We start from the raw sequence: 11,319 nt of genomic DNA on the forward strand, positions 1-11,319 counted from the left end.
CTGAAAAAAAAACAAAAAGGCTTTGGGATTGGTGAAAGAGTTTCGTGATGTTGCACTTGGATTTCAGAACACTGATTCTGCCTATTGGCATTGTTCGGATGGTGGAGGTGGTTCTAACATGCATCTGCTTTGCACTGGCGGCGTCAGCGGGAATCCCGAACACAGCCACGTCCCATTGGGCTTGGTGCATGTTCTGCTGGTGCTTCTGCTGTTTCACGACCCTCCTCATCATCGCTTTGGAGTTTACCAACCTGAACACCAAAGTGCCCATTTCCTGGGAAGACTTCACCATGGCTTTTGCTATGTTGGCCACACTTATGATGGTCACCATCGCAATCATCTACCCCACGTTCTTCGCCTGCCCCTCCTGCTCCAGGCAGATCGGGGCGTCTGCGGTGTCCTGGTTGTGTTTCGGGCTGTACGCCGCCGAGGTCTGGTTGGTCCACAAAAGACCTGGTGAAACCAGCGGCTTTCTCACCACCGTTCCTGGTCTCCTCAAGATCCTGGAGACATTCGTCACCTGCATCATATTCACGTCTTTGAGTCCCGCCGAATATAAGGAGGTTCCAGGGACGCAGTGGTGCGTGGCCGTCTACTCCATATGCTTTGTTTTTTCATTGCTGATTATTTTCCTCACCATCGCCAAGCTGGCTTCCATCTTTCCATTTTCTTTTGACAAAGCGGTCATTAGCTTCAACATCCTGGCTGTGGCTATGTACGCAACCGCTGTTGTTATCTGGCCACTGTATGTGTTTGACGGAAACCCACGTCCAAATAATTGTAACCTGTGTTCGTGGGATGATCTGGTGGTGGTGACCTTCATGACCATAATCAACTTCTTTGTGTACACTGGAGATTTGGCCTACTCTGTTAAAATAGTATTCTTTACCTATCACGGCCAGGAGTAACGCCTTACCCATGCCATATCTTTGGTTTAACATGAAAAAATATTCTATGTAACATGTGTAAGGATGTTTTTGGATATATAAGGAGCGGTCACATACCTTACACGAAATATCACGGGCAAAAAAAGGTCCGTTGTTTGTCAGCAATGTAGTGATGCATGAAGCACCGCTTACTGAGAGGTCACTTCCAAACTAAGAAGTTTCAACGAGGCGAAAACGCGAGTTTAATGTTGAACAAACTTGAATCTGATGCGGAAAATGCGCGGGTTCGAATTATTGAGATGACCGGATTTCGCCCGCGGATTTTCGCCATGCAAAAAGGTAAATGTGGCCGCACCCTAATTAGTCAGACACATTACGTAGATGGTTTAGTACAGATGAGGTATTAATTCTCAGGAAGTCACACATGGCTAATAGTAAATTATGTAAGTTAATTATGAAATCATTAGCCTATATAGCCTACTACCATCACTACACTAAGGTATCGATTTATATCACTCCACAATAATATACTTGACTATAACTTTGTACAGTGATTTTTATTTTTGTTACCAATATTATTTTTGTCTGTTGTCGTACATTCTCGCAGAAAGCCGAAAGGTTGTATGATGTGAGAAATATTCAGAGACAATTAGAAGTTTATGAGATTTCGTAGCTGTTTTTAATCTAAATCCAGCCTAAGCAGTGTCACAAAAAATGAAGAAATGGTTGAGGTTTACCCTGTTGATTTAATCTGAAAAGATACTAAATAATTAAAATTAAAGTATATATTTTTACAATGTGTCTGTGTTTTATTTGGTATAATATTAATAATGACATTTTTATGTTAACAATGCTTTTTTGAATTACATTAACATTTTAATTAACATTAACCTTGTGAATTAACAGACATTTTTTTGACTTTTTTAACATTGTTGAAAAATCTGAATATAACTAAAGATTATCTAATAATAAGGAAATGTTCTTTGCAATAATTCATTCTCCAAACATAAAAGCAGGACAGGATGACAAAGAAAATCTAAATAAAATAATTTTATTAGAAAAATAGTTGCTTTTTATCTTGCATGTCACACACACATTTGTTTGCCATACATTTTTGCAATATGACAGATGTGTGTTTTTGTATATGACTACATAGGTGTAAAAGTAAAACCACTATGATCTTCGGAAGAGAGTTTGTTTTTACTAATGTTAGTGAGAAAGTACAATAAAAAAATACATAAACATGGGCATAAATAAAGCCAGAGTAACAGGAAACATAGAGGTTCAAACTGTTCCTAACAATCTTTATCCATCCGTTAATATGGAACATACCATTTTTAAAAATGTAATTCATAAAATATTTGACCATTCACCATTTAAAAGCCTTAACAATGACATAAAATACATAAAACAAACAAACAAACAAAACCCATAAAACCTGAAATGAATCTATTTGTAGAAACCAGATGACTGAATATTTCATGCACCATATTGAGTACATAGTTTAAATGTTTAAACTGCAAAAACTTAACAGAGTTAAACATTCTGATTTCCAGTGTTATGTATAAAAACAATCAAATAGATCCTAATTCAGAGTGCAAACCAAAACATGCAGACATTATGACAAAACTTAAAATCTTAATATGTGTAACATCGGTTTTCAAGTCTCCAGTCGAGAGTGACAAGAGAGGTAGAGCTCACTGTTACACGTAAACACGTAAATTTCAGCTGATTGTTCAGTTCAAGGCTTTAGTAGAGCGAACCAGAAATTTAAAATATCTTTCTGGTGCAGTAAAACAGCTCTTGACTCAGTGCCTGTATCTTGAGAGCAGTTACTGGTCCCTCTTCGCTTCACTTTATGTCCATCTACATACCTTAAAACACACGTTGAGTTCCATCTGATGATCTTACATCTGCGAGGTTTCTCTCACTAGCTGCTCTTGAGGCTGACAATGGCGTTGATGAAGAACTCGTACCAGAAGAAGGTGAAGCCTGTGGACAGAGCGGCCTTCAGGAGACTGGGGGAGAGACCCTTAAAGAAACCCCGGAGCCTTTCCTCTCTGCCGATCCTCACCACACAGTCCACAAATCCATGATACGTCCGCACCTGCACAGAAAACACAAGAAATAAGAATTCATTTGTAAAACAGATGAACATGCACTACCATTCAAAAGTGTTTTTGAAAGAAGGCTGCATTTATTTGATCAAAAACACAGTAAAATATTATTACAATTTAAAATAACCATTTTCAATTTGGATATATTTTAAAATGTAATTTATTACTGTGAGTCAAAGCTGAATTTTCAGCATCATTCCTCCAGTCTTCAGTGTCACATGATCCTTCAGAAATCACTCTGATATGATGATTTGATGCTCAAGAAAGATTTATTATTATCAATGTTGAAAACAGTTGTGCTGCTTCATATTTGTTTCAGGATTCTTTTGAACGGTTCATTTAAAATAGGAATCTTTTGTAACATTATAAATGTCTTCACAGCCACTTTCCATCAATTTAATGCATCCCTGCTGAATAAAAGTAGTCATTTCTTAAAAAAAAAAAAGTCTTACAGACCCCAAAATTTTAATCAAAAGTGTATTCAGCTCAAAAATGCCTACAATCTGCAGGTATAAAATAGCAGAAGTGTAATTCTTAAGGTTTAGATATTAATTAGTAACAGTGAAGTTAGCCTAGCAAGCAGAAATAGTTATTATAGGGACATTGATCAAAGCTACAGTCTTTTGGTTAGCAGCTCAGATCTTTAACCTCCACCCACCTGTCCGAACTTCATCCTGGCCTCTTCAAATCCACCCACTTGAAGTCTCTTTTTAATCAGGTCAAACGGATACGTCATTGTTTTACTGATGACTCCAGCACAACTACCGCTGATCAGACTGTGTAAACCTCCTGAAAACAGACATGACACCACAGCAACATTACCACTGGGACAGAAAAGAAAAAGAAAAAAATACATTTACATTTAGACATTTAGCAGACGCTTTTATCCAAAGCGACTTACAAATGAGGACAATGGAAGCAATCAAAATCAACAAAAGAGCAATGATATACAAGTGCTATAACAGTCTCAGTTAGCTTCAACGAAGTACACGTAGCAAGGGTTTTTTAAATAATATAAATAAAAAGAAAACAGATAGAATAGAAAAAGAATAGAGCAAACTAGTGTTAGAGGCCGTTTTTGCTTTGTTAATCAGAAGTCAGAAAGTCAGAATTATAATTGTATAATAAATAAAAAGAAAACAGATAGAATGCAAAAAGATAAGAGAAGCAAGTGTTAGTTTTTGTTTTAAGAAAACAAGCAGTTAGTAAATAAATAGTATGCAAGTTTAAAAGGGGCAAGTTCTTTTTATTAAGAATAGAATTAGAATAGAGAGTGCTAGAGTTAGAGGGTCAAATAAAGATGGAAGAGATGTGTTTTTAGCCGATTCTTGAAGATGGCTAAGGAACTAAAAAATAAAACTAAAAAAAAAATTTTTTTAAACTAAAAAAAAAAAAAAAGGTTTCTATTATTTGAAATACAACTGAAATAAAATATAAATATTAGATGAGAAACTTAAAAATCTTAAATGAAAATTAGAAATGTTGCCTTGGGGACTAAATAAAAATAAGCTGAAGTTGAAGAATGACTAAAACTAAAAATGAAATAAAAATAAATGAAAGCTAAACAAAAGAAAAAATCTAATTACATTTTTTAAAAAGCACAAAAAAAAAACTTTTACAAAAATAAAAATGAAAACTGAAAATATCAAAATAAAAGCTAATTGGCTGAATAAGAAAATAAAGAATTTTGTAAATGCAAATAAATAAATAAAATCTCATTCAAAAAAGCTAAAGGCTCATTCAGAATATTAATAAATATTATAATAGTACATTAAAAAAATACTGAAATAACACAGTTTAAAAAGCATACTCTGACCTTTAGATTTGGTGTCTTGGGGCTCCAGAAGTTTCTTTATGATATTATAAAAGAAAAACTGCAAGCCTGCATATGGAAACACGGCCACTAGGGTGGGTGTGAGGCCCCTGTAGAAGGTCAAGGGCCCCTCTGTGCGGAACATTGTGACCACGGCATGCCTGAGGTTACGATACGTCTGCACATATGAGAAAAAATCTGTGGGTTTCATTAAAGCCTAGCAAAAAGAACTGCAGGAATCTTGCACTGATTGGTAGTAGAGCATGACCTTTTAAAACTACCGTTTTCATTCAGTTATTTATTATGCATTTATTTTACCTGTCCACCCTTTCAGATGCATTCAGACACAGCGCATTCAAATGATTTAGTAACACGTAATATCACACTCCTGAGGTTTGACCCCTGACCTTGGGTTCGCCCTGAGCAGCGAAGCGTGTGCGGAGGGTATCCAGCGGCTGGCAGGCGACGGTGGCGGAGCAGGCGGCCAAACCGCCGCAGATGAAATGCACTCCTGGTGTCTGGCTGTTATAGGCCGTCTTCTTATGGACCAGCTCTGTTAAGGCTTCAAAACTCGCAAACTAGGACAGAACAAACAAACAGAAAAAAAAGAGTTTCAAGAGCATGTCAAATATCTACAACTGTGTAAAGGATGACCACTAATGTTTGATATTTCTAAAATACCAAACAGGATAAGCTACATGTAGAATAGAATCGAATAGAATAAAACAGAATTGAATATTAACTCATTTATTGCTTCAAGTTCAAAGACGAATAAAATAGAAAATAACATTTATTGCAACAACATCGGGACCAGCATTATTATTATTAACTAAAACTATTAAAAATAATTTTCAGCAACTCAAATAAAGCCGAAATAAAATATAAAATATTCGATGAAAAACAGAAAACGTAAACAAAAATTAGAAAAGTTGTCTCGGCAAATAAGTTTAAGTTCATTAAGATGACAAAAACTAAAACTGAAGTAAAAATGTAATAGAAATCGAATAAAACAAATAAAAAAATACATAAAAATGAAACAAGCACATAACAAAATTAAAAAAAAAACTAATAAAAATATAAACATAAAAGCTATTCAAAATACTAATATATAAAACACCGAAATAAAAATAAATGAAAGCTAAATTAAAATATATAAAACAAAAACAATATGTAAATTTATATATAAATAATACTAAAATAACAATGATCAGGACTAACTTGATCTTTATTTATGACAACAAAGCTAAAAGAAATAGAATAGAATAGAAATATCCTAGCAGAATAGAACAGAAGATAATCTTTTTCTATCCTTACAATAGGGTCAGTTTACAATTTCCAGTTCAATTTAAGGTCAAACCCTTTTTTTATGTGGTTTAATAATTAAATAGGAAGATGATTCCTATTTTCCTGGCCTCATCAAAATGTTATATATGTTAGGAATACATATTATTTATCTCCAAGTACCTGAACTGCCCCATAACACACAGACAGCAGCTGGGCAGGAATGTGACCTTTCCAGAAAGCAGGAAGTCCTTCTTCAGTCATAATACAGTGTGTGGCCTGCCATAAACCCCAGTACTTCCCCTGAGGACTCCTCCAGGACACCTGCTCGATCTGCAACTGCGCACAGACCCACACACGCACAAAACAGTCAACATGATGCTGTTCTAGCAGAACTGTTTGAATGTGAAGAATTGAAAAGGTCTAAAAGTGTAACACTGCCACCTTGAGGCCTGTCCATCAGTTGCTATGGCACAGAAACTACAAAACAAACTAATTCAAGCACAAACAGGCTCATGGACTGCATCTTCTGGTGTGCATTTGTAACCAGTTTAAAGCAGATAAACAGTCTTCTTTCAACTGAGCGTGCTCAGTAGAGCCGTGGATTTGGGAGTGGAACTAAAATTCCACAGGAAGGCGTGACTCATGTTTTAGGCACGAGAATGCTTATATGAATCAGATGTACTAGAATAGAGACTATTGTGTTAGCTGTGGATGAAAACAGCTTTAGTTGAATGTGTTAATATTTATGTTTTCATTATTATGTACAGTTCGGAAACTCAAGAGCCCTCTGACTCATGAAAGTGAAATGAAAGTTCCTACCTGAAACCTGATTTTGACGACATCCAGAGGGCTGATGAGGGCACGGGTGACCATACCCGCCGCTGACCCGGCCAGAGCAGCTTCCTCCGGGGTGAGAGCCGTGCCGGGGGAGTTTGGATCATAGCCCACCATTCCTGCTCAGATCACGCGACAGAAACTACAGCCACAGCCTGTGAAATTCAGTGGAATTAAATTAAATAAAAAATACTAATAATATATATATATATACAGGTGCATCTCAATAAATTAGAATGTCATGGAAAAGTTCATTTATTTCAGTAATTCAACTCAAATTGTGAAACTCGTGTATTAAATAAAAATGTGAGCCAAAATCATCACAATTAAAAGAACCAAAGACTTAAACTACTTCAGTCTGTGTGCATTGAATTTATCTAATACACGAGTTTCACAGTTTGAGTTGAATTACTGAAATAAATGAACTTTTCCACGACATTCTAATTTATTGAGATGCACCTGTATAATCAATTTGGCTGATGTGGATGGATAATAACTTCAGTGGAATAAATGTAAATAATGCAACAAAAAATATAATATTAATTATAATATGAAAAAAATCACTATGACTGGTTTGAATGGATGACAACTACAGTAGAATTAAGTTAAATAAACAAATAATAATGATAATAAAATGTATATAAAAAATAAAATATAATACACATTTAATGCATGTTCATGCTATTTTATATTTATTGTTTAAAATATTATTGATAAATTTACTACTCAACATGAGAGCAGTTGACATAAACACAATGGCTGCGTTTCAAAACCTATTGAGCTAGATGGGCAGCTTTAGATGGTTTCGTCCGGGACGTGCTTATGATGACCAAAAATGTTGTCTTGGTAAGCAGCACTTTATGGATTGAGACACAGCCAGTGTTGCGCTACTACTAACGTTACACACATTAAGCAGACGTTTAAAACGTGAAAACGTAAACATACCTTCGTTGTGTGCACTTTAGTGTGCACCGAGTTCCTCTGCAGAATCTGCTTTTTGTGATGTTCTCTTATGAGTGCACAGCAGCAGCAGCAGTATGATGTTAGAGGACACCTCCTCATGTTCCCTTCTTGTGGGACACCAACAAAAGAGTATACAAGACTGACACCAATGAAACAGAGCGGCGCGACTGTGTTTACTGACCGTGTTTGACTTCACACTGAGCACATTGGTTCCTACCGTCATACTTTTCCATTTTCATTTGCATGCATTTAATATATAAACGTTTTATTAATATTATTATTAAAAACAACAGCTGTTGGCCAAAGTGCTGTACAAAATTAAGCATATAACAAAATACAAAAGTAAACATAGAACACAGCGACAGATAGTACACTACAGTTATGCCACTGCGCTTACTTATGACCATAAGCAACAGTAAATAAATAAGTTTTAAGAAGAGACTTAAAATCAGCGTATGTTGGTGCAGTTCTTATATAGGGTGGCAACTTGTTCCATAGCTGTGGAGCAGCCACTGAAAAGGCACGATCTCCTTTCGATTTCAAGTGTGACCTTGGAACAGTCAACTGAAGACTACTAGTTGATCGAAGTTCCCTGGAGGCATTATATTATATAATATTCTTATATATTATTTCCAGTTAGCTCATTTGTTTCTAAAGTAACAACATTGACAGCTGTGCTGAATTAATGTTCAGTGTTTGTCATGTGACAGAACTTAAGCATCTACTCTGAAACATTTATTGCTTATTGTATACTCTTTCACACACTATTCTTTAAAAAAAATAGTAGGCAGTATGCACTGTGTACTGGGCAGTAAGCAAGTATGCCATTTCGAACACCTATGAAACAGGCAGGTGGTGTCATGTGCGTGGACAGGTGATGAAGAAACATGGATCAGTCTGTCAGAGCTCTTTTACTGCTCCTCTTAGTGCAGTTACCGGCTTCATTTCATTGCACTGATGCCCCCGGTGGAGATAATGGAGGATGGTGAGAGAAATACCATGTGGATCACTGGCTGTCTCAAAACCAAGCCAGTCACTTTGTTTTGAAACACAGACACTGTGATCCATCTCAAATCCAGACACCATGCAATTGATCACCTAATTTAAAAAAAAAATGCAGTGTGAGTGAGATTAATTTTGTTTTGTTTTTCAGGGGACTGGATTCCAGTATTGAGGATGAAGGCGAGTGCAACATTGAGATCAGAGATGTGAACTCAATAACACACACACAGTTTATTAAAGAGTAAGAACAACAAACATACACATGCAGAGTTGATAGTGTTTAGACATTGAAGTCACGTAAAAACATGAATTTCACTGCATTTAAAAAAATTATTATCCTGGAAAGCAACTCTTATTAAAAAGTAAATAAAATAATAAATAAATGAATATTAATAAGTAATATCCTGGAAAGCAGCTTTTGTTTAAAATCGTAAATAATAATACATAAATAATACAATTAAATTATAAACAAAAAAGAATAATAAATCTTAAATAATATATCTGTTTTTTTTTTTATTTTACAGATATGCTTATGCAAAACCAGTTATACTCAGAGGACTTACAGATAACACCGTAAGAATTGTGGTTTTACTGTATATCAGGTGTTTATTGCTGTAAGTTCTTATTGATTCATTCCTAACAGTGCTGTATTGTGATTGGATGTTTCAGAAGTTCCATGCCCTGTGTTCCAAATCCAATCTGTTGAGAGAGTATGCAGAGAAAACGGTCGTCTCAGCACGGCCAGTACACACTCATACAGGAAAGGTAGACGCATGAGCACACTTTCACATATTTGTGCAGTCTTTTCAGGTGCATGGCCAATAAAATCATACTGAGCCCAGACAGTACCGTACTATGTAAGTGATTTATATTGCTCTATTTATATTTCCAATATCTTTTTCTTTTAACAGTGGATGTGCGGTTTGAAGAGTTTGTGAAGTTCCTGTTGACCCCTCAGCCTAAAGACATCCTGGGCAGTGGTCAGTTCTCTCTCATCCTCTGCACACACACACACACACACACTAAATCAGCGCTTTCTACAAGCTTTCCCCACTGTTCATGATTATTTCATAATGTGTGTGCATTTGTATTTCAGATACGCTGTACTTCTTTGGAGACAATAACTTCACGGAGTGGCATTCGCTGTTTGAAGAGTATGAAGCGCCATCTTTTTCTCTTTCATTCATGCATCCTGCATATAGCTTTGGAATTGCTGGTATGAGCAAATACATACTCTCCGATCCAGCTAATTTGTGTTTTTGGAGTGCACATACACACATTTTCACCTGTTAAAGGTTCACCCAAAAATGAAAATGTGCTTAAAATGTGCTCATCCTTAGGCTATCTAAGGTGTAGATGAGTTTGTTTCTTTATGAGAACAGTTTAGAGAAATGTAGCATTTCATCACTTGCTCACCAGTGGACCATCTGCAGTGAATGGGTGCCGTCAGAATGAGAGTCCAAACAGCTGATAAAAAAACATCACAAGTTATCCACACCACTCCAGTTCATCAATTAATGTATTGTGAAGTGAAAAACTGTATGTTTGTAAGAAACAAATCCATCATTAATGTGTTTTAACTTTAAACTGTTGCATAATATTTTTTTCTCCAGTGAAAAAAAAAAAAATCAGCTGGTCTGAATCAGGAGAGAAATATGCAAAGATCAGGCACTGTTTAGAAAACAGTCCAAAATAGTTCTCAACAAATATATCAGTAGATTTTCATGTGAGAGGACAAAAGGGGAAGGATTTTTTAACTTAAAGAATCGTTATGGACTGCTATTTTGGCCAGAAGCGACTGTTTAAATTGCCTTAATGGTGGATTTGTTTCTTAAAAACACAGCTTTTGGCTTCACAAGACGTTATCTGATGTACTGGAGTGGTGTGGATTACTTGTGAGATAAATAGCCGCAATTATCTTTTAAAATGTTTTATTCCGTGGCGGAAACAAGCTTCCATACTCACCTGATCCTCGAGCAATTCCAAGTGTGTCATTCTCACCAGATCTCACAATAAACACCTTTTATACAGACCTAGATTACAGATTGTACAGATTGCCAGCTGTACATACTCGTATATCTGCATTATTCAGAAACCTCACAGCTGAAGCTATAACGCAGCTTTTCTCACTCTTTCACTGTATATGATGGAATGTATATAAGATGAAATTAAATTATTTAATATTTTTATTATATATATATATATGGATTATATAATACAATTAATGCAACATAACACAATATAATTATAGTCGGGTTAGGATGAAATATAACTTCTTAACACGATTATAAGGCCGTACAGAGTAAGTGATTTTTGCGTACGTGTTGTTTCAGTTGTTCCTATATTTTTTCTTAAAGGGGTCATATGATGCGATTTCAATTTTTCCTTTCTCTTTGGAGTGTTACAAGCTCTTGGTGCA

The 11,319-nt window shown here is 35.7% G+C and overlaps 2 protein-coding genes and 1 pseudogene across 2 annotated transcripts; 2 read left to right on the forward strand and 1 right to left on the reverse strand.

Moving 5' to 3' along the window:
- LOC107653448 (myeloid-associated differentiation marker homolog) lies at nt 1–1,303 on the forward strand. Its single transcript, XM_016440162.1, has one exon. It carries the CDS (start codon nt 48–50, stop codon nt 906–908), a length of 861 nt encoding a protein of 286 aa, XP_016295648.1. The 5' UTR covers nt 1–47; the 3' UTR covers nt 909–1,303.
- Nucleotides 1,304–1,934: 631 nt separating this feature from the next.
- Nucleotides 1,935–8,083, reverse strand: LOC107653449 (mitochondrial thiamine pyrophosphate carrier-like). Its single transcript, XM_016440164.1, has 7 exons — nt 7,881–8,083; nt 6,921–7,090; nt 6,282–6,437; nt 5,225–5,395; nt 4,821–4,995; nt 3,663–3,793; nt 1,935–2,994 (listed from the first exon to the last, which is right to left on the reverse strand). The coding sequence occupies exons 2-7, from the start codon at nt 7,050–7,052 to the stop codon at nt 2,818–2,820; spliced, it is 942 nt and encodes a 313-aa protein (XP_016295650.1). The 5' UTR covers nt 7,053–7,090; nt 7,881–8,083; the 3' UTR covers nt 1,935–2,817.
- Nucleotides 8,084–8,753: 670 nt separating this feature from the next.
- On the forward strand, nt 8,754–10,193 carry LOC107653440 (jmjC domain-containing protein 8-like; annotated as a pseudogene).
- Nucleotides 10,194–11,319: the final 1,126 nt, after the last annotated feature.

The sequence above is a fragment of the Sinocyclocheilus anshuiensis genome, unplaced genomic scaffold (genome assembly GCF_001515605.1).
Source record: "Sinocyclocheilus anshuiensis isolate Anshui unplaced genomic scaffold, SAMN03320099.WGS_v1.1 scaffold383, whole genome shotgun sequence".
Classification (NCBI taxonomy): domain Eukaryota; kingdom Metazoa; phylum Chordata; class Actinopteri; order Cypriniformes; family Cyprinidae; genus Sinocyclocheilus; species Sinocyclocheilus anshuiensis.

Bases quoted from the DNA above. Each gene is read 5' to 3' on its own strand.
- LOC107653448 (XM_016440162.1), top strand. From the start codon at position 48: ATGTTGCACTTGGATTTCAGAACACTGATTCTGCCTATTGGCATTGTT.
- LOC107653449 (XM_016440164.1), bottom strand. From the start codon at position 7,052: ATGGTGGGCTATGATCCAAACTCCCCCGGCACGGCTCTCACCCCGGAG. The intron at 5,396-6,281 runs GTACTTGGAGAT...GTTCTGTCCTAG, and splicing joins TGTGTTATGGGGCAGTTCAG to TTTGCGAGTTTTGAAGCCTT. The intron at 2,995-3,662 runs GTGGGTGGAGGT...TTTTCTGTGCAG, and splicing joins CCAGGATGAAGTTCGGACAG to GTGCGGACGTATCATGGATT.